Raw genomic sequence first — 24,399 nt, 5'->3', positions numbered from 1 at the left:
CACAACGAATATAAAAAAATAAATCGCCAATAATAGGTTGACAAACAAATTTTAGATCATCTATACAAGTGGTATTGAAACTAGCATTATCTAATGATATTGAAAATATTTTATGAGTTAAGGCATATTCTTCTAAAATTAAACATAATAATTGTGCGATGTTATGAGCATTATGTGATTTATCAAAAACTCTATAAGCTAACAATCTTTTTTGGAGGTTCCAAGAGTTATCGATCCAATGACAAGTCACATCCATATGCGAATGTGTTTGTCAATGATCACTCCAAATATCGGAATATAAAGAAACTTTATTATCTAATTTACTAAATTCATCAATTAAATTCTTTTTTTTTTATTTTACTATTTTTTTAATTGTACGAGTAAGTATAGTTACAGAACACATTTAGCACATGGATTAAGAGATTCTTTACAAAAATCTTCAAATGTGCATTTAGATCTAAAACTAAAAGAAAGATGTTCTATGGAAATAAATTTAACTAATGATTCTCTTAATTATTTATCTGAATATAAAAATAATTAAACCGGAATTGGTACTACCGCTAGTTGAAGAAAATCTTGATAATTGTGTTTAAGAACGGTCGAGTCCATATTCCGTCGCATGCTTTGTTTCTACATGTCGTTTCAACGACCCATAGCCACCGCCGGCTTGGAATTTGTAGGAAGCATTGCAGTGTTTACATTTTGCACGCATTTCTCCCGACGGAAGAGTGATATTCTCAAAATGTTTAGTGAAAATAGAAGACTTTAGAGAAGGAAGTTCCCGAACCTTAGAAGTAATTGCATCGGTACTTCCTTGTGTTTCGGGTGTTGGATTCGGAAGATGCTCGATCTCATCATTGGTGGATTGAATGTTGGGGTTCTTCTCCCGCGTATTCATTATTTCCTTTTCCTTCCGAGCTCGAGATGATGCACCTCCGTGATCTCCTTTCATTATAATTGAAAATTGGAAATGAAAGCGTGTAGAGAATACAAAATTGAGATTAAGAGTAGAGAAGATGTGTGTAAAAATGATGAAATGAGCTCTCTATTTATAGAATTTTGATAGTAACGGATACTAAATCATAGTCATTGATTAAAAAATGGTCAAATGATCCTAACCGTTGAAAGAATACCAAAAAAACCTCCCACTCTCCCCCAACGGCTAGGAACCGTCGGTTAACCGACGTTTAAAAAAAACAAAAACAAAATGGTTGAACCGGCGGGCCGAACCGACGGTTAACCGGCGGTCCGTCGATTTTGCACCAAAAGAACCGGAACCGACCCGGCAACTTGCCGGGCCAGTTCCGGTTCGACCTGACGAACCGAATCAACGAGCAATCAGCCCATTGACCTAGTTACGGGCCCGGGTCGAGTCTGGGCCAGACCCGACCAGGGTCGGATCTACTATAAATTAAATAACCGATCAAGTTCTTTATATTTTATTATTTCTGCTAAGAAATCTTACTTCATTTTTAAGCTTATTCATTAATTTCATTTAAGTTTACTTGAGCTTTTCTTAATTTAATTGATTACTTAAGCTTCTTAGTCCTTATTGGACATCTATTTAAGCTCGCTTAAAGTTTCTATTTTAACTTAAAGCATAATTGTGTTGATTACTTTTAAAAGCTTACATACTAAAGTTTAAGCTTACTTGATTTCAAAATGTCATTATTTCCTTTTTCTTTCGAACTTGAGATGATATATCTCCATGGTCTCCTTTTATTATAATTGAAAATTGAAAACGAAAGCGTATATAGAATACGAAATTGAGATTAAGAGTAGAAAAGATGTGTGTAAAAATGATAAAATGAGTTTTCTATTTATAGAGTTTTGATAGTAATGAATACTAAATCATAGTCATTGATAAAAAAAATAGTCAAATGATCCTAATCGTTGAAAAGAATATCAAAAAAACCTCCCACTCTCCCCCAATGACTAAGAACAGCCGGTTAACTGGCGTTTCAAGATGTTTTAAAAAAACAAAAATAAAATGGTTGAACCGGCGGGCCGAACTGACGGTTAACCGACGGTTCGTCGGTTTTGCACCAAAAGAACTGGAACCGGCCCGACAACTTGCCGGGCTGGTTCCGGTTCGACCTGGTGAACCGGGTCAACGGACAATTGGTCCGTTGACTCAGTTACGGGCTCGGGCCGGGTCTGGGTCGGTCGGGTCTACTACAAACTAAGTAACCGATCAAATTCTTTATATTTTATTATTTCTGCTAAGCAAGCTTACTTCATTTTTAAGCTTATTCATTAATTTCATTTAAGTTTACTTAAGCTTTTCTTAATTTAATTGATTACTTAAGCTTCTTAGTCCTTATTTGACATCTATTTAAGCTCGCTTAAAGTTTCTATTTTAGCTTAAAGCATAATTTTGTTGATTACTTTTAAAAGCTTACTTACTAAATTTTAAGCTTACTTGATTTCAAAATGTCTTACTTAAAATGCTTTAAATTATATTTTTCTTAACTTAATTTTTTGTCCTATTTTTTTGTTAGGCGTGAAAAAGGGGAGAGAAAAGAAAGGTTTAAAGTTATGAAAATAACTTTTGATAATTTTATATTTTCTCGATTTAGATTGAATATTTTATTCAAGGGATTACAAAAAAATAACTTAATGCATTAGTGCATGATTACATCTATTTTTATAACTTTTATCATACAAAAATGCATAATTTTTCTTTAAACATTTTAGTTTACTAACTTTAAACTCAGTTTAGATACATTAAAAAAAAGTAAGCTTGTTAGTGTTTAGAGCACCACATCTAACCTATGAATATATGTTTTAATGTATGATTAAGTTTAAAATTAGATTTTTTATGATCTAATGAAGTTAATTGTCAAGTTTGTAGGTACAAGTAATTTGAAAGGATGTAAGTCCTAGTGGAGAACTAGACAATAGAAAATTCTAATTAGAAATTATGCAATAACAAATCTGAGTTGGGAACTAGACAGCGACAAGTCCTAATTATGAATCAGATAATGGAAGACCTAGTTAAAAATTAGACAATGAAAAGACCTAGGTAGGTACTAGGAAGTGAAATACCTTATTAGGAGTCAAGGAGTGGGCATCCAAGAAGATCATCTAGGAGCTAATGTCTTAGTAATGAAAGTTCAAATGGGTCAGCTGAAAGATGAACATTTGGCAAAAGTTACTAGGTAAAGGTAACTCGTTGCTCGAAACTTAATATTTATTTTACTACTCTTTTGCACTAACTCTTTATCCCAAGAAGTTACTTGGTTGTTTCAGATGATCAGATGGGATTTGAGAGACCAGCTAGGGATAAGTTCTAACTTAAGGAGTCAAGAACTGTTGACAGTTCTAAAGCATGAAAACAGTAAACACTTACAGTTATCTCCTGCAGATCTGCAATCGGCGTCGGCAAGACTTGCTGACGGAAGAACGATCACAGAATCGGAAAGCTCTTCATGGTTCACAAACCAAATCCCTCTTGCGAGATTGGACAAACCAATCTTGAATGTTCTTCTTTGCCCATTTACAATCTTGTTCACATGGATGAACCTTGCACAGAGACCTTTTCGATATGGGACAAACCCTTTCTTGAACCTCACACACAGCAAGCTCCCTCTTCCTTTTTCTCTTGTGCTCCTCATCCCTTTAGATTGCTTGGACAATCTTATATAGGTGTAGAAGGTCTCTTCCCCTTCCTTCATTTATGGAGGAAGTTAATTGAATTGGAAGAGGAAGGGGAAGGAGCACATTCTCACCTTCCTAACTCCAACACCTCCCACTCGTCCAAGTCAATCTATAAAGGTCATTTAGTCACAAAGACTATATAAGTCACATAGACTATTTTGTAATTAAGTCACAAAGACCAGAGTAAAATACTAATTAGTTACAAAGACCAAATTAGAACATCCAATTCATACTTTAGGGAAAATAGTTCGTGCGACAGCAATCACATTGAGCAATTATTGCTAAAAAGATTGTTACACCTTACATAGATGCTCTCTGAGAGATCAATGCTAATAAAGTTGTTACACTTTACTTAGTCACTCTTCCAAATGAGTTAGAGCTACTCTCATAATGGCACATAACCTCTCTGTCCTAGTGGCACATAGCCTTTATCCAGAAAACATCCTATCTCCTAGTGACACACAACCATTATCTTAGAGATTTCCATGTCTTGCTATTTACCTAGATTAAACAATCTTCATTTACATCAATATGAACATCTCTAATCTCTTATAATGACCATTATGTCAAGAGTATGTTCCATATTCAATATTCACATTCATTTATATACATAACAGAAATGGGTCAACTAATAAATAACATCAAAAGATGTAAATCTATTTAATTTTCCTTTTTAGCTAGAATCTATTCATTTCAATAAGCCACTTTCCTAGTTCTGTTACATAAACTGAATCATCTATAGTCATAGGATACATGCTAAAGTAGCAGCCATTAATTAAAACTTCAAGTAAACAGCTAAATAGTCACTAAGAGCAAAAATTGAGATTAACTTATAATCTCAAAGGTCTCACATAGTAGAGAAATAGGGATCCATTCTCCTACTACCCTTCTTGTCATCATAGCACATGTGATATGAATCACATGCTATGATGTTATTCTCTTTACTAAAAAGAGCGCATGTTTTTCTCAAATTTTAAAATCGTATAGATTTTGATCTAGACATACCTAATGTCTAATCTTGAATTCAATATATGAATTCCAATCTAACTTTTAATAGGTTTAGTAAATAGTGGGTTCATTTACTTCGATCATTACATAAATGATCTCATCTTGACACAATATCAAGGCGACCTTAACTTATAGGTATGTCTCTATTCACAACTACTAAAGTTGCCCCATAAGTAACAGTCTTACCTCTATTTATACTTAACAAATAGAGATGATTGTTCATGTGAGTGGACCAATCTCAACCTGCCAACATGCTCATCGAGACTTTAATCCAAAATGTAACAACTTATACACCGAATAGATAATGATATTTTACAATATGTTACATTTTACGAAGTCACAGAGACTTCCCATTCTTTGAAATGACTCTTTAGTCAATGGCTTAGTAAAAGGATCTGCAAGCATAGTATGTGTAGGGTTGTACTCAAGAATTATCTTTTTCTTATCAATAATATCCCTTACAAAATTATACTTAATTTTTATATGCTTGCCTTTGCTGTGATATTTGAGATCTTTGGAAAAAGCTATTGCAGCTTGACTATCACAGTACACTGTAAGAGGACCCCCACTGTCCTCAGCAATCTTTAGATGCTTTAGGAACCTTCTTAGCTAGACAGATTGTTGCACAACTGGTGCGCAAGCCACACAACTTCCATTGTCAACAAGGCTACACAAGCCTAACCATATAGCTCCTATTATCGACAAGGCTACACATGCCAAGCCACACAGCTTCCATTGTCAACACGGCTACATAAACCTACTTCTTGCTATTCCATGAGATGGCGTCACCATTTAGCAAGAAGGTATAGCCAGATGTAAATTTTCTGTCATCAAGGTCTCCTGTCCAATCTACATTTGTGTAGCCACTCAGGCTCATCTTAGATCCTTAAAAATAGATACATAATCTGTTGTCCTTCTGAGGTATTTTAATATTCTCTTCACCACTTTTCAGTGTCTCAATCTTGGGTTTAACTAGAAACGACTAACTAAGCCAACATCATAACTTATATCAGGATAAGTACACAATATAGTGCACAACGAAGTACCAATAGCACTGATATATATATATTTTTTCATTTCGGCTATTTCTTTAGGAGTCTTGGGATACAATGTTGCAATTAAATGTTGTAGCATCTTAATGATATAAGCCTCTTGAGAAAAACTCAAAAGCCTTTTTGATCGATCTTACATGATTTTCACTCCTAAGATGTACTTAACTTTTCTTTAAAAATAATACCCTCCATTTGGGTATATCCTTTTGCAACTAGTCGAACTTTGTATCGATTAATCGATTCATTTGCTTTCCTCATGATTTTGAGAATCAACTTATTCCCAATAGCCCTTCGACCCAGAGGAAGATCGACTAAATCACAAACTTGATTCTTTCTCATTAAATTCATTTCCTCATCCATTGCAACTTACCCTTTTTTTTTCTCTAACGGAGCATCTTAATGCTTCCTCTACCGTTCGAGGTTCATTGCGTCAACTGAGAGTGTTATTAATGCCTTATTCTTAATATCAAACCATTTTTTTGTAAGTTGGGTTGTTGAAAAGTCAACTTATGACTTGGCAAATCACTCCCACTAGGTTGACTAGACTTAGGCATCTCTTTTAACACCTCTCTTGTTGATAATATCGTATCCCCTCAAAGAGGAATACTTTTATCAACATCACCTCTGGTTGGGAACTCTGTTTCGAGAAAAATTACATCTCTCGAATCTATTTCAGAGATAGTTCCATCTAGTTGCTCACCTATGAAAACATAACCTTTGGAGATCTCATGATATCTAATAAGATACATTTCTTACCCCTAGGTCTCAGTTTCTATACTTGTGAAAACTATCATGAACATAAGCAGTTGACCCCCAGGGTCTCAGATTACTTAAATCCAATTTTCTGCCTGTCCAACGTTCATATGGGGTAGATGAAACTGACTTTGAAGACACTTTGTTAAGTATATAGGGCACAACTAATAATGCATTTAAGCAAATTACTTTGCACCATCATAGACCTAACCATATCTAGAAGAGTTCTATTTCTTCTTTCAACAACTTCATTTTGTTGTAGAGTTCCTGGGATTGTTAGTTACCTAATAATCCCTCTATTATTACATATTGTCTTGAACATATCAGACAAATATTTCCCTCCATGGTCAGTGCGCAAGGTTTTAACCTTACGTTCCAATTAATTCTCAACTTAGTTCAAGTAACGAATGAAGCAATCTAATGCTTCATTTTTATGAGAAATCAAATACACATGACAAAAATGAGTAAAATCATCAATAAATGTAATGAAATAGGAAGCTTCATGTCTAGCCTTCACATCTATTGGACCACAAATATCCGAATGAATTAATTTCAATGATGATTGAGCGCTTATAGCCTTACCAAATGGTTTCCAAGTTGCTTTTCTAGTAAGACAATACTCACATATGGACAAGTGAATCTTAGCCTGAGTGCCCAATAGACCCTCTCTAGCCAACCAATTCATATGTTCTTGTCCTATGTGTTCTAATCTAGCATGCCAAACCTCATTAGTTATATCTGCATCACTAGTTAGAGCAATGTTTGAAAAATAACCCTCAATAACATAATTGATATATGGTTCTACATCAAGAACCATAAAACCATTTGATTAAAAATCATATTTGATTAACACTGAGTCAATCTTAAGTTCAACACTTCGGTTATAAAAATTAATATAATACCCAAAATCAAGAAGACCTATAATGGAAATAAGTTTCCGTCGAATTTCAGGAGCATATATACAGGACATCATGTAGAAACAAAACACTACCACCACAGAGGTTGAGTTTGCAAGTGTCGACTCCTTTGACTTCAACTCTTGCATTGTTTCCTACATAGATCCATTTGTTGCCAGCTAGTACCCGTCGGTATACTACTAATGTAACTCACTCCCGAGCTACATATTTGGCTGCTCCTAAATATATAATCCACAAAGGATAAGAATCAGCTAACAACACTGAACTAGCAACAAAATGCTCAAGAAAAGAAGACGCACTTGCATTGTTTCAATTTGGTCTTCTTTCCTTTCTTCTTGATTGGGTCTTGTCCCACAATAACAACTTCTTTCTTCTTTCCCTTCCCCTTTTTGAACCATTTCTTTTTCTTAGATCCAGATGATCCAATAGAACCAATAGCAATATAGGCTAGTCCAGAAATCTTTGAGGATTCAACTCTCTCCGCCTCCAATTCTACATGGTGTGAAATGTCAATGAATGTTTTAATACTCTCACTGTGAGTTAGAGTCTGCTTCATGGTCTCCCAAGAATCAGGAAGGGAATGAATAACTTCTTGAATTTGTTGTTCATTGGTCAACTCATGACCAACAGTTTTAAACTTCTGAATCATGTTTGACATCTCCCTTAGGTGTTAAACCATGGAAATATTTGGACGCTTCTTGTAGCTATCAAACCTGATTGTCAGCTGTCGAAGATTGCTCAAACTTACTCCACTATTTTCTACTTAAGGGCTACCCAGACTGCATGAACCGTACGATACGACTCATACTCAAAAACTAGGTCATCAACCATTGAACTAATCAATATGCCCTTTGTAGTAAAGTCTTTTTCCTTCCATGCCTTATAGGCATTAAAATCTCGTCTGTTCTGTGCAGTGAGACCATCTACAGGTTCTTCCATAACCTGTTTTATAGCCTCAAGAACTTCTTTCTCAAGAATATATTGTATCTTGAGTTACCAGATTTTGTAATAATCCTTATATAATTTCTCTCTATTATTGAGTTTAACTATGATGTTTTTATTTGTCATGATCTAACATAAATAAACATATTATTTAGTATTCAGTGCAATTCATATGCATGCAATTTATGATTGACTCAATATTAATTTGAGTTGGTTTACAAAATCAAGTGATAACTACGTTTCTACTCATCATTTGTATAGTCCAATCAAATCAGCATTGATCAATGCTATTACATACATCCCAAAAAATGAACTAATCATCGTTCTATTGTGATTTCTTTAATTAAATGAACTAATCATTTAATAAAATGAACTAATTATTTTTCATGTATTATGTAGAGTAATCAACATATGAATGAACATATCATTCATATAAACATGCTGCATATGTTAACATATAACAAACGAACATGAACTAAATGGACTAATACTGTTCATACATAATGACAGTAACAATAACAGAACTCTTACAAACTAGATAAGCTGATACCACTCCCACTAGGATAGACACTAGTGCAGTGACCAACATAATCCCCTCTAACTTGGACTCATTTGACGCAATCTCAGATAGACCAACTTCAAGATTTTTAATTTGATCTATTATCGAAACTTATTCAGAATCCTCTTTAGATTCTTCAAGATCATTCTCAAATTCTTCAGGATCTTCCTCTAGGAACTCATGGTGAAGTAGCTCCATACACAACTATGCATATATAAGGTTCTCCCTTCGGAGAGCCTTCATATCTAGTGTGCTACCACCGTAGGATTCTCCGACAGTGAACAAATCAACGCTCAGATCCTGTAATTATCCATGATTGGAAACTCTTCTTATTCGAGTTTTCAAGACTGGTAATCATCCGTGTCATCTTTAAATTGAAATTAAATAAGTTAGTACAAAACCAACTAACCAGTACAAAATCGGCTTAATTTAATTTATATAGGTATGAAACCAACATTATTAATCAAGAAAAATAAATCTTCTTGATTTTCAGGAGTCTAAATCGACTGATCTGATCAGTTGATTAGGAATCTAGATCCTGAGTTTCGTCCAATGTCCTCATTAGAACTAATCTAACTGGATTGAGATTTCTTACCTATGTTCTGTTAATCTAAGTCATTTAAGTCAATTTCAGACTTATTGATCAAACTTAGGTCTATTTGATCAAACCATTATCTATTGGATTAAGTCTGACCCATTAGAATAAATATAATCTTTTTTATCAAATCTAACACAATAGAATTAATCTGGTCATTTGATCATATTTGGTCCAAGCCCAATTAGCTTGGACCCATTTGAATTAAATTGATTTGATTAAGCCAACCAATGGTTTAAATCAGACTGATTTAACTAGACCAACTTGGGTTTGATTCCAATCTAACTTTAAACCAAGCCCATTTAAACTTGAACCCAGTTCAAGTGAACCAAATCCAATATTTGAAGCATTAAATAACACATGAGATTATATTATTTCATCATTCATTGCATTAAATAAAATCAACACATGCATCAAATTTAATTACGAAAACATGAAACATATTTTTTTAATTATGATGTCCATGTCATTCTTCAAAGAATGCATCAAATACAAAAAAAAACATTTCAGTTTTTGCCCATGAACCCTAGTCTGCAGTTTCTCCTTCGTTGCCAACCCCTGCGCCGCCAACTTTCTTCGCCACGATCCTCATGTCGCATGTCGCCTCAACCACGACAGACGTGGTCACTGGCCACGACAACCTGTCATCGGCGGCCATGGGCATGCAGCCAACCATAAATCAGAGACAAACTCCATGAGTGTTCCCTTGAGGCCTAATCACAGCCGCTGCTTTCAGCATCAGCGATGGTGGTAGATCGCAACACAGTCGTGATCTCGCTTGACTACGAAAAAACAAGACGGAGACAAACTCCGTTCAGGGCCCAACAACAGTCGCCGAATATGACTCAGTCGTAATTTCACCCAGCAAACAGAATGAACAGGGCCAAGTCGTTGCCATGACCACCTCCACTAGCGTGATCAACCAACAGGAATGGTTCTTTTCCGTCGTGATGTGGTCGCCAACCACGGGAGGAAACCACAACACACAGTCACAATTTCCCGACGATTTGGAGTGATGCATGACTTTGTTGGTCGCGCCCCCATTCCTCTCCTCTGTGGCTCGAGACCTCAACCATCCATCGCCCAGCAATGGTAGAGAATCGTGACACAGTTACGATCTCATTCGGAGACGGCAACCTTTGTCGGCAATGTTTCTCTGCACCAAACAAAGTCAAGAATCATAACAATTTCATAGAATGATTTGTCAACGCAAAGGTAGTTTTAGGGAATTTTATTTTATTTTTCATTTAGAACTACACTTACTCTGATACCATTGTTGATAGTTCTAAAGCATGAAAAAATAGTAAATGCTTACAGCGATTTGCTGCAGATCTGCAATCAGCGCCGGTAAGACTTGTTGACAGAAGAATGATCACAGAATCAGAAAGCTCTTCATGGTTCACAAACCAAATTTCTCTTGCGAGATTGGACAAACCAATCCTGAATGTTCTTCTTTGCCCATTTACAATCTTGTTCACACGGACGAACCTTGCACATAGACCTTTTCGATATGGGACAAACCCTTTCTAGAACCTCGCACACAACAAGCTCCCTCTTCCTTTTTCTCTTGTGCTCCTCATCCCTTTAGATTGCTTGGACAACCTTATATAGGTGTAGAAGGTCTCTTCCCCTTCCTTCATTTATGGAGGAAGGTGATTGGATTGGAAGAGGAAGGGGAAGGGGCACCTTCTCACTTTCCTAACTCCAACAAGAACTTTTAAGCAACTAGAACGAGGTGTGGATGACCTTGGTGTTCAAGCGACCGGAGCTGCTTCCAAACGACTAACATAGGTGTGATCCAACGATATGAAGGAGACGATTAAGATATGCATTTAAGTATGCTTTAGGCATCTAGAGGGAATCCAAGTGACCATAGTCTCCTGAATCATTATCATCATGGATAAAATTTACATCCAAGTCAACATTCTCTAGGCAGTCAGAAGGTTCTAGTAGACCAAAATAGTGTTAGATCAACACTCAACTAGGTTATATAAAAGGAGGCATGATGCATTGGCTTACATCAATCAATTCATTTGTTTATTCTTCTAAAGTGTTCTTGCTCTTCTTGTGCTGACATGCTGCAATTGTGCTCAAAGTTTGACGACAACCTAGCTAGGGCTTATAATATTTTCTTTACTCTTTAAAGTTGCTATACATTTCTATTATATTTGTTCTAAATTGTCAATGTTCTTGTTAAAAGGTTTCTCCACTTCCAAAAGTTTTCCTGAAAGTATATATTTAATAAGATTTTTTTTTAAACTTATATCTTGTCATACTAGGTCAAGTATGTTGGTGCAATATCCCTTAGGTCAAGGTTGACTGGTTTGACCAAGCTTGAGTCTTGGTCATAGTTTCGATGTTTGACAATACATGTAGACACATGGACAATGCAGGTGCAGTTGTTCAAATGGGGAGATTCTGATCAGGGACTGATCAGTGTGAATGAAGAAGAGTCAAGTAGGTATACCTGACTGGAAGGAAACCCTGGTGAGTGAAGCCAGGTGAAAGTCCTAGTGAGTGAAGCTAGGCAGATGGAAATCCTGGCGAGTGAAGCCAGGTGAAAGTCCTAGTGAGTGAAGCTAGGCAGATGGAAATCCTGGCGAGTGAAGCCAGGTGAAAGTCCTAGTGAGTGAAGCTAGGCAGATGGAAGTCCTGGTGAGTGAAGCCAGGCAGAAGGAAAATCCTGGTGAGTGAAGCCAGGTGAAAGACCTAGTGAATGAAGCTAGACAGATTGAAAACCCTAGTGAGTGAAGCTAGGTGAAAGTCCAAGTAGGTCAAGAGAGTGACCGGATACTTGGCATGAAAGAAAAGTCCAAGTGGGTCAAAGGGAGTGACCGGACACTTGGTGAGGGAGTCCTAGCAGGTCAAGGGAGTGACTAGATGCTAGGCATGACGTACCAACAGATTAAGGTTGACCGGATGTTGGTTTGGGAGGTTTGGGACTTGGTTTTGGGCAAAAACCAAGTGCTGGATCGATCAGTGGATCGATCCAGACCTTTCCCAGCGAACAGAAAGCCTCTGGATCGATCAGTGGATCGATCCAGAGGTCTCAATCGATCAGTGGATCGATTGGGACGCTGCTGCTTCGCGCGATAAGCACTGGATCGATCCGTGGATCGATCCAGGCATTTTTCCAGAGCACAGAGGCACTCTGGATCGATCCGTGGATCGATCCAAAGCCTCCCCGATCGATTGAGATCCGACCGTTGAGTCGTATTTGAGCCGCAGACGAGCATTGTCTTCGGCACTTCTTCACCGATTCAATTCAGATCTTCACCAGCTCCTCCACAGCTCTTCTCAAGCTCGAGATCGCCAGTTCTTGAAGGTTCTTGGAGGTTCTTCCAAGTCAAGAGGCGGATCAAAGCAAGGAGAAGAAACTAGGGTTAGGGTTTTGCACTCATTGTAAGCTTGTATTTCTTGTATCCCTTTCCTCTCTTCTTGTATTGAGTCTTGTAGGGCTTCTCCGCCTTTGGTAGTTACCATAAAGGAGAGTTTTATTAGTGGAGGGTGTGTGTGTTGGTGTGGATCCTTGGACTAGTCACCTCTTGTGAGGTGGATACCAAGTAAACCAACCGTGTTAGCGTTGTGTGATTTGTTTCTGTATTTTCCGCTGCCATATCTTTGAAGAAACAAGCAACGCCGAACACCGGGCACGCGACGAGCTATTCACCCCCCTCTAACTACTTTTGGTCCTAACAAAGTACTCTATTGCTTAAGTTAGATCTTTCATGTTAATTTTGGTTTAGTTAATTGGTTATGCTGATTCGAATTAGTATTTAGTTCAGATTATTTACTTATTTTATTTCCATTGTATACTTATTGATTTAGAAAGCTATCTATCAACTCAATTAATTTGTATATGTTATTCATCCATCTTTAGTGCAGACAAGATCAGACAAATCTCATCATTCTTCTATTGGTGTAATCATGCCCTAAGTGATTCAATGTGACCATTGATTATGATATTTGAGCATAGGGTTTAAATTAAATCTTGTTTTTTAATTTGATATATGTTTTTATTGTGTAGGGATTTGGTAGATACACACTGGAGACACCTTGGCATAACCAAAGTCATGGTTACCCATGATTAGCTCGGGTCGATATATATTAAAGAAGGATAGTATGAGATAACTAAGGGACTACAAGATGTGAAACATCAAAGTGAAATTATAACTGAGAAATGAATTACATAAGAAAAGCGTCAAGGATGACATGAAAAGAGAGTAGAAGACTAAATAATTCCAAGAGGAGAGAAATTTGATAGAAGAGGGTTGGAGATAAACTACATAAAAGGAGCAAGAAGAATGACACAAAGGAAAGTCAAGGATTGGTGTATCCGAGAGACGATAAATTTGACGAGAGAAGGCCTTATGGCGAACGCCAATTGCATGGTGAGCTGAGAGTTGAGAAGAAATATACTTGGGAAAAGGTAAATCTCAACTTAGGTCGACTCGATCATTAGATGGGTCATATTTGAATATCAATCAATTAAAGGAGTCTTTTAGTCAATTAATGACTGAGTCGACTTAGCACTTGACTAAGAAACTAAATATAATCATGTTTTTTATTGAACAATTAATTATTACCTATGAGCAGTCGACTAATATAAAATAGATGAAGAAATCGCCAACAAGAGTCGATTGTTATCCAAAAGATTTTTTTAAAAAAATTTGGAAGAGCAATCAATGGCTGTTAATGATCAATCAACTAATGCTACAAGAGATAGATTCAACAACATTATAACTATGCGAACTGATAAACCTCTCTATTAATCAGTCAACTGATGGTGTCTAAAAGTCAAATGATAACTAGCACCAGCACATCAAGGCCATGCCAAGAATTCATTATAGGAGAAAACTTTAAAAAGGGTTTAAAAAACTATGAAATAGATACAATAGATTGAGCAAGCTCTACATTCCATTATTATTTTCTTAAGCCTTATTACAAAACCCTAACACCTCCAGTATAAATCTCTTATACTCTTTGCAATCAAAGATTTCTTCGCCTATGATATTTGATTATGAAAGAGAAAATATAGAGAATTTCAAGTGTGATCTACTAAAATGATAGGCAGTAGAAATTTGAAGATTTTTTTCTGGCCACATAAACTCTTGTGTCGTATTACGATATGTCTATGTTTGTGTTTATATTTAATTTCTACTACTATACTATTTCTTGTGATCTTATTGAGATCATTTTATTCATAGACATGACCTGTGCACCCCCTCTACTAGTTGTTTTTTGGATCCATGTGCTCCAACATCCTTACCAACCACCTCTTATTCTGCTTGAAAGCGAAGAAGACGGTGAGCTAACAGGGTTGGCTTCGTCGTTAACTGTGGGGAGACTAAGACTTTATCGATGCAAACAGACCTATGTACACCATAGAGAGAGCAAATGGGAACGTTAGAGTGATAATCAGGGAGATGGTCCCTGGCGCAGGTACTCCGACGCTTAAGTCAGAATAGTAGCCGAGCGAAAATGGAGAAGATGAAAAGTAGAATAGTAATATTAATGTTGATGCATGTGTGCACATGCAACCTCGCGTATCTGACCAACGGAGATGACCTCTTTTTAAACCACCTCTAATTGTTAGTGCAAGGAACACCAGACGATCGAATCTGAGTTTTGATAATAACAAAGGGTTCTAAGTTTAGAGTTATTGTTGTTCTAACAAGTTAAACTGAGTGTGCAGGAAAATCCTAAGTGATCTTAAGCAAAGCAAAATTCCTGGCTGCGGTTAGGCAACAAAGTCTTGGTTGGGGGACTGGGCAAAGTCTTGACAGGTCGAGGATGTTGAGTGAAATCCTAGGGTCGTGGACACCAGGCAAAAGACTGGACGGTCAGGGATTGGATGTCCAGCGAAAAGTCCTGAAGTCTCGGATGCTTAGCAGAAGCCTAGATGGTCTGAAGGACCAGCCTAGTAAAAGGTAAACTCTCTTGAGAGGAGTAAGTGAGGATGCGTTCTCCGTTGAAGGAACAGTAGGCATCAGTTCAACCTAGGATTTTCGAAAAATTCGAAAGTCAAAACCAGACAGTCCAAAGAATGTCAAAATACCTTATCAACCTATTATTCTAACTTTATTTTGTATGAAACTAACATTTTGCATGTTCAAGTGACGTTGAGATCAGTCAACCGAACCCCAGAGATCAGATTGGCTCATAGTGAAGTCTTTTATTTATTTTGTTGCGTTTTACTTCGACAGTTTTCCAAAAATGTGAAAAAGTCACAAGCGCTATTCACCCTCCCCCCTCTAGCGTTTTTAATCATACATTAATAACCTCCGTAATAATGAGACAACAGAGAATGTCTAGTGTTAGAGTATGTCGGGTGCTGGAGTATGTACAATAGCTCTCCTCCAAGTGGAGGAAGGTTTCATTGTAGGTACATGTCAGAGTAGTAGAATATTCTCTAACAGGTTGATGTGGTTCTCTAGCGGTACTGTCTCCTAGAGGAGATTTGATCGACTCTAGGGCCGGGCTGACGTACACTGGGAGCCACACCCAGGAAACATGAGTAATTGAATCTGGATACCCGATCAGCTTTGGGGTCGGCGGATATATGCTGGGAGTCGTGCCCAAGAGAAGTGAGGAGCTGAGTCTGGATGTCCAACTGATTATGGGGCAGGGCGGGGCGACTATATGCTGGGAGTCACACCCAAATGAAGTGAGGAATTGAGTCTAGATGTTTGATCGGTTGTGGGGCAGGACGGATATATGCTGGGAGTCGTTTCTAGAAGAAATGAGGAACTGAGTTTGAATGTCCGATAGACATTGGGGTCGGGGGGCTATATGCTAGGAGTCATATCCATTAGAAGTGGGGAACTGAGCCCCATATATCCAGCCAACTTTAGGGTTGCCTGAATTTATGCATGAGAGTCATGCCCATACGACCATCACTTCATCATGACTTTGACCGCCACATCATCTTGATTGTTGTCTATCAAATCATCTTGATCGTTAACCCTACATTACCTATGTGGTCACTCACAACATACCGCACCGACCTCTAAGTACACTTCATTACAAGATCATCAAATTACTCGGTTGCATCAAATCAACCATAACTAAACAAGCCCTTCCAAGTTTCAAGCACTCTCATGTGGCTTTGCACACTTAATATACATATTGGTACTACTAAATAAATATAACTTAAATTATTTGTGAATATATTAAAATAATTTAGTAACCCGAGACCATTTAGAAACAACTTTGCATAAACATGTATTTGTTAAAATATATAATTAAATGTATTTCGAAGGCCAAACACAACCTCAATTTCCATTTCAGAAGGCATAAATTTTTTTCTAAAGAAATATCAGCGGATCTGCTTAGTTATTCGGCCGCGGGAGAACGATGTGCAGAGCACGATATGATGCACCGCACGCACCTTCAGATATCGTGCTGCGCAAACCCAACATTGTTTCTGGACGTGCAACGCACGACAACCGTGCATCTGCGGAGGCTTCCACGGTATGCTTTTCTTTTTTGTCCCTTTTGACTTGCTTATTTATCAACTTGAACGCCCTGGTCTTCGTCTGCCCGCGTCGATCAATCCGGCCGCCGTCATCCTCCTCCCTTGTATTTGATAAATCTTAGCGTTGACCTTCAAGGCGCTGTGAAGAAATTAAACCTATATATCACCTAAAACTCGTGTTCTTCTTGTCATCTCTCCAGCTGAAGGAGAGAGAGTTTTGCAAATTTAATTTCCTTCGACTTGGTCTCTCCTGCTGCCGGCTGAGTTGTTATCCATCCAATCGACCTCGATCGTTATTTGGATCAATTCAACGAAAGAAGAAGCAATTGAAAGTTCCTCTTAATTAAATCATGATTGTGTTGCTCTGACATTTGGAATCCATCGGCCGCACGCCTCCTCTGTTTCCAGGCTCTGCAAAAACGCTTCGCTACGCTAGGGATCCGAAGGGCAGAGGATCGCATAGCAGCAGGTTTGTACCGATCTTGCATTGCAATGAAGATTGAAATATGGAATTCTTAGTATTCATCAGTTAAAAAGGAAGGTAGGTTCTTAAATCCGGCGTGATATTTTCGGGATCAATTTTTTTCTCTTTTGTATTTCATTTTACCACATTTGTTGCTTCTCTGTTAATTTTTTCATATATGCAACCAAAATTGATTCTCGGCAATTAAATCTTCACGGGCTTATTAGCAGCTTGTTCCGCGTGAATATATGTAGAATTGTAATACTAGTCGGTGGCGCAGGTGGTAATTGAAGCAGCACTGTGACTAAGCACGCAGACAGGAAGAGGATCGGAGGTGCAGTAGGCATGATGGCGTCCAATGGCATCCACCGCACTAACCGGTCGAGCCGCGGTGGGGGCGAGCCCCAGCAGGGCAGCGGCACGGAATTGCCGCCGATCCCCCGAGCGCCGACGGTCCAGTTCGGGCGGCGGACGGAGTCGGGACGCTTCATCAGCTTCTCCCGCGACGACCTGGAGAGCGAGCTGTCGAGCAGCGAGATGGGCAGCGGCCGCTTCGCCAACTACCACGTCCACATCCCCATGACTCCCGACAACCAACCCATGGACCCCGCCATCTCCAGCAAGGTGGAGGAGCAATACGTGAACAGCTCCCTCTTCACCGGCGGATTCAACAGCGTGACCCGCGCGCACGTCATGGACAAGGTGCTCGACTCGGCCGAAGACGGCGGAGGCCAGCTGCTGGGCCGCGAGGACAGCGGCCTCACCTGCGCTGTTCAAGGGTGCGACTGCATGGTGATGCGCGACCAGCACGGAATCGTGGTGGCGCCCTGCGAGTGCGACTTCAAGATCTGCGTCGATTGCTTCACGGACGCCGCCAAATCGGGGGGCGGGATCTGCCCCGGGTGCAAGGAACCGTACAAAACGACCGAACTGGGCGAGTTGCTGAGCGGCGGCGGGGGGCGGCTGTCGCTTCCGCAGCTGCCGAGCGGTGGAGGTGGGCCCAAGATGGAGCGGCGGCTGTCGATGGTGAAGTCGCAGAAGCAGCTTGCGCACTCGCAGACCATGGCGCAGGGAGGAGGAGACTTCGACCACACCCGGTGGCTGTTCGAAACCAAGGGAACCTACGGCTACGGAAGTGCCATTTGGTCGGAGGAAAATTACGACGATGTCGATGGCGGTCGTGGTGGGGGACATGGCCATGCCCATGGCCATCCCAAGGAGTTGATGAGCAAGCCGTGGCGACCTCTCACCCGCAAATTGAAGATCCCCGCGGCCGTCCTCAGCCCATACAGGTACGTATGTTTGCACACAAATTAAGTACAATCTTAATTACATTACATATTTAATTTGATCATGATCTGCCTTACCAGAGTTTCCATTAATAAGTTTAGTTCTTTACTTACATTCAATATATATATATATATATATATATTTCTTTTTTTAGTTGAATGATTGAATTGGTCAAAACTCAGGAAGTACACCATACATATAATTTAACAAACTGATGACAGAAGAATGTTGAAAAATAAGAAGAAAATTCCAGCTATATTGAATAAGCTGGATCTGTAGAACAAGTCAGATTTCTGAAATGTCTTTTAATTGCTTAGAATTTTCTTTTTACGTCTCAGATAGACACGCATAGAATTAAAGTGGCCCGATATATTCAGAAATCATTGGTCCTCATGCTGAAGAGACCCGGCCGTAAGGAAGTAACACATGAGGTAGAAAGTCATCTGTGATGATGAGATGAGATGAGATGAAATGTTGAACAAGAATAGGAAATTATTAGAATAGAGCCTATGTCTTCTATTTTTCATTTTACATATATAGCTTGAAAGAGGAGTAAGCCTGGGTGGTTTAGAATAACGTTCTCGACTCCGTCTATCCTGGTCATGTCTAGACTATCTAGAAGAGGATCACTTTCATCTATTGTTTATAAATCAATCTGGAGAAAACCTCTTATAAATCTTTCGTCTCTCAATGCTAATATATAAATTAAAGTGAGGGAGAGATGAGTAATACCAAGAGCTTTAGAGAAAGCTAGCTTCACGTTGGATGTGTAAGCCCTTGAAAAATGTTTAGCTTGAGCTAATGATCTATCATAGAAATTTCACATGAGAATTCATGCACCCTTCTCAAGCTAAACAAACCAAAAAATCTTTTATAGAATATACTCCAATTACTAACTTTTTAGAACCTCCAATCAACTAAAATAAGCTCAAATTGACTGATCAAGCATTTTGTAGTCATTCCAATAGTCAAGTTCTTCTGTCAATTTCTTGAAGGTCAACTTCAAATGCAGGCTTCTCATCGTCATCCGCATGGCCGTGCTTGCTCTGTTCCTGACATGGCGGATCAAGCACCAGAACGAGGACGCGATCTGGCTTTGGGGAATGTCCGTCGTCTGCGAGCTTTGGTTCGCTTTCTCTTGGCTCCTTGATCAGCTGCCCAAGCTGTCCCCGGTTAACCGCACCGTCGACCTCTCCGTCCTCAAGGAAAAATTCGAGACCCCCACCGCGTACAATCCTACCGGCAAATCCGACCTCCCCGGCATCGACATCTTCGTCTCCACCGCCGATCCTGACAAGGAACCCGTCCTCGTCACGGCCAACACAATCCTCTCTATCCTCGCTGCTGACTACCCCGTCGAGAAGCTCGCCTGCTACGTATCCGACGACGGCGGCGCGCTGCTCACCTTCGAGGCCATGGCGGAGGCCGCCAGCTTCGCCTACCTCTGGGTGCCCTTCTGCCGCAAGCACAACATCGAGCCGCGCAATCCCGAGAGCTACTTCGCCTCCAAGAGGGATCCCTACAAGAATAAGGTGCTGTCGGACTTCGTCAAGGACCGCCGACGGCTGAAGCGGGAGTACGACGAGTTCAAGGTGAGGATTAATGGTTTGCCGGAATCCATCCGCCGCCGCTCCGACGCGTTCCACGCCCGCGAGGAGATCAAGGCGATGAATTTGCAGAGGGAGAAAGCCGCCGGCGGCGACGAGCCAATTGAGCCAGTCAAGATCCCCAAAGCCACGTGGATGGCAGACGGCACGCACTGGCCGGGCACTTGGATCAACCCATCTTCAGAGCATTCTCGCGGTGATCACGCCGGAATCATACAGGTAGGCGGCACACAATTAGCTAGGATTAATAATCACGGACTCGATCGTACGTATATTTGATTGAATCTTAACAGGTGATGCTGAAACCTCCGAGCGACGAACCTCTGTACGGCAGCAACGATGAGAAGCTGCCAGTGGACTTCACGGACGTGGACATCCGATTGCCGATGCTGGTGTACGTTTCCCGTGAGAAGCGCCCCGGCTACGACCACAACAAGAAGGCAGGCGCCATGAACGCGCTGGTGCGTGCCTCCGCCATCATGTCCAACGGCCCTTTTATCCTCAACCTCGACTGCGATCACTACATCTACAACTCGCAAGCGCTCCGCGAGGGCATGTGCTTCATGATGGACCGCGGCGGCGACCGCCTCTGCTACGTCCAGTTTCCGCAGCGGTTTGAGGGCATTGATCCCTCCGACCGCTACGCCAACAACAACACCGTCTTCTTCGACGTCAACATGCGGGCTCTCGACGGCCTGCAGGGCCCCGTCTATGTGGGCACAGGCTGCCTCTTTCGTCGCATCGCTCTCTACGGATTCGACCCCCCGCGAGCTAAGGACCAGCACGACCCCGGCTGCTGCTCCTGCTGCTTCCCCCGCCGCCGCCGCAAGCCCCTACGATCCACTGCCGCCGCCGACGCCGACGCCGAGGAGACTCGTGCTCTCCGAATGGGAGACTACGAAGACGGCGACATGAACCTCTCCACCTTCCCCAAGAAGTTCGGCAACTCCAGCTTCCTCATAGACTCGATCCCCGTGGCAGAGTTCCAGGGCCGCCCCCTCGCCGACCACCCTTCCATCAAGCACGGTCGTCCGCCTGGCGCCCTCACCGTCCCTCGCGACCTCCTAGACGCCTCCACCGTCGCCGAAGCTATCAGCGTTGTCTCCTGCTGGTACGAGGAGAAGACCGAGTGGGGGCAGCGCGTCGGATGGATCTACGGCTCCGTCACAGAGGATGTCGTCACGGGCTACAGGATGCACAACCGCGGCTGGAAGTCCGTCTACTGCGTCACCAAGCGTGACGCCTTCCGCGGAACAGCGCCCATCAACCTCACCGACCGCCTCCACCAGGTGCTCCGGTGGGCCACCGGCTCCGTCGAGATCTTCTTCTCGAGGAACAACGCTCTGTTAGCCAGCCCCAAAATGAAACTTTTGCAGCGCGTGGCGTACCTCAACGTCGGCATCTACCCCTTCACTTCCGTCTTCCTCATCGTCTACTGCTTTCTCCCGGCGCTGTCCCTATTCTCCGGCCAGTTCATCGTGCAGACGCTGAGCGTCACCTTTCTCACCTACTTGCTGATCATCACATTGACGCTCTGCATGCTTGCGATTTTGGAGATCCGGTGGTCAGGGATAGAGCTGGAGGAATGGTGGCGAAACGAGCAATTCTGGCTTATTGGCGGCACCAGCGCGCACCTGGTGGCCGTCATGCAGGGGCTGCTCAAGGTGGTCGCCGGAATCGAGATCTCCTTCACGCTGACATCCAAGTCCGCGGGTGACGACGAGGACGACGAGTTCGCGGACCTGTATATAGTGAAGTGGACATCGCTTCTTATCCCACCCTTGGCCATCATCATGGTGAACCTGATCGCAATCGCAGTGGGGGTGAGCAGGACGATCTACAGCGAGATCCCTCAGTGGAGCAAGCTATTGGGTGGCGTCTTCTTCAGCTTCTGGGTGCTCGCGCATTTGTATCCCTTCGCCAAGGGACTGATGGGACGTAGAGGCCGAACCCCCACCATCGTCTACGTCTGGTCCGGCCTCGTCGCCATCACTATCTCCCTGCTCGTCGTCGCCATCAACCCGCCCGCCGGCGCCAGCTCCCAAATTGGCGGCTCCTTCACCTTCCCGTAATCAATTACTGGATCCTCCAACTAGTTGGAGCAGAAAATTTGGTGGCTGAGTGGCTCTCGACCTCAAAGTCAGATGGGGCAACAGGTCTTAATGAAATGTTCATCATCATCATTATTCATTCCTTTACGAACTTAATTTTGTTATCATTGTTTTCTATATATCTAATTTTCCATTGGCTATTTGTTTGAGTTTATATAATTTTGGGTGGTTGAGATAGAATCAGATAGATACAGTGAATAACGTGGCCCAGGTAGGCGGATCAAAGTCCAGACATTCAGATAAATTATCATATATAATTTTGATTATGTGATTATCTGTTAATCAAATAATTAAATATTATTTGATTCAATATAGATAATATAATAAAAATTTATTTATTTAAAATTTTTAATAAATAATTTAGTTTAATATTTTATTATATTACCCTTAGTTACAAAATCAACTATAATAATAATAATAATAATATATTATTATTATTATTATTATTATTTAAACTCTGCATTTATTTTACTTTTTCTTTATTTCTATATATATTTTTATTTTGTTTGTTTTTTTTTTGATGTTTTTAATTTTTTAATTTTTTATTTTAATTATTTTTTATATATTTTTTACGTTTTTTTATTTTTTAAAATTTTTTATTTTTATTTTTATATTTTTTATATATTTTTTTTATGTTTTTTAACGTTTTTAATTATTTTTTTACTTTTTTTTAAAAGTTTTTTCCATTTTTGTATTTTTCCTCATTGTTAAAATTTTTTTATGTTTTTTATATTTTTAATATTTTTTTATTTTTAAAAAAGTTTTTTATAATTTTTTATTTTTTAAAAAAAATTTATGTTTTTATTTTAATTTTTTATTTTTTCTTTACTTTTTCTTTTTTGTCACATTTTTCTCTTATCCGAGGGTATTTTAGGTAAAAAAAATTCGTTAACCCCGGAATCAAGAAAAATCTCAGTTTTCCGAGGTTTTCCGATTCCTGGTTGCATGCCCCCTTTTGCTGACGTGTCGGGCATGAAATATTACTCGGGAATCATTGATTACCTAAATCAAACAGGGTTTTTGTTGATAACTTTGAATGGATAACCAAGATTATCAAGAATAACCCCCAACCAAACACATCCTCAGAGTTAAGTCGTGGTCGAATGATCTAGCCAATCGGACTTTAGATCCGATCGGATCTTAATCCGATCGAATATGCTAGGCATACGACTTGATTAGATCAGACTCTTTGGCCGAGCGGAAAGGTCGAGTGAAAGTCACCCTCAAGAGATACATCATTCTTTAGCCGACCCAACCCCAACCACGAGCAAAGATTGATCAGACGACAAAAGGGATTCGGTCGGCCTACCAGCAAAGTATATTAAGGGTTCCTTAGTCCAACGACCTAATATTATTTTTTGACGTTTTGTATAATAATTGTTAGAGAATCAAAGGAATATTTTCTATGCAATCTTTACAATAAAAGTTTCTACCCTACAAAGCATAAAAATAATGGATCTATTTTCAGAAAGATGTCATAATATCATAATAGTCAGTCATTTTTTTAGAAATACATTGATATTCATGCATAGAGGTAAATTGACACTATATAAGGAGTCTCCTCCTAAAAGCGTATGTATGCAAGATTACACACGCAGAGCCCACTGTTCCTTTCTACTGTTCATTGTATTCTTTTTTCTGCCGGTTACTTGTTTGACTTGAGTGTCGGAGTGCCTGCGTCAGGAACCCCTTTCTAGCATGATTGCTGATGTTTTCTTCTCTTTATTTTTCTTTTTTTGATACACAAGACTGCTCGACGCCCTCTGCTTCCAGCTCAAAGTCTTCTCACAGTCAACATCGAGGCTACCTACCCAGCACGCAATCTTCCCCAATTTCAAATATAATCAAATTTGACTTCATCTGTGAGAACTTTGCCTGAATTTGAAGCGTGGGGATGGAAGGGATTGGATGATTCACTACAGCTACTTTGTCGCAAGAAGAATTGGAGTTGTTAGTAACCGCTCG

General features: G+C 40.2%; 1 protein-coding gene across 1 annotated transcript; it reads left to right on the top strand.

Moving 5' to 3' along the window:
• Positions 1-17,175: 17,175 nt before the first annotated feature.
• Positions 17,176-22,561, top strand: LOC122046883 (cellulose synthase-like protein D1). The gene is made up of 4 exons (XM_042607816.1): positions 17,176-17,432; positions 17,707-18,718; positions 19,729-20,542; positions 20,617-22,561. Exons 2-4 carry the CDS (start codon positions 17,772-17,774, stop codon positions 22,393-22,395), a joined length of 3,540 nt encoding a protein of 1,179 aa, XP_042463750.1. The 5' UTR covers positions 17,176-17,432; positions 17,707-17,771; the 3' UTR covers positions 22,396-22,561.
• The last annotated feature ends 1,838 nt before the right edge of the window (positions 22,562-24,399 follow it).

The sequence above is a fragment of the Zingiber officinale genome, chromosome 2B (genome assembly GCF_018446385.1).
Source record: "Zingiber officinale cultivar Zhangliang chromosome 2B, Zo_v1.1, whole genome shotgun sequence".
Lineage (NCBI taxonomy): Eukaryota > Viridiplantae > Streptophyta > Magnoliopsida > Zingiberales > Zingiberaceae > Zingiber > Zingiber officinale.
The sequence above is the reverse complement of the archived record's forward strand: the minus strand, read 5'-3'. Positions and strand labels throughout refer to the sequence as shown.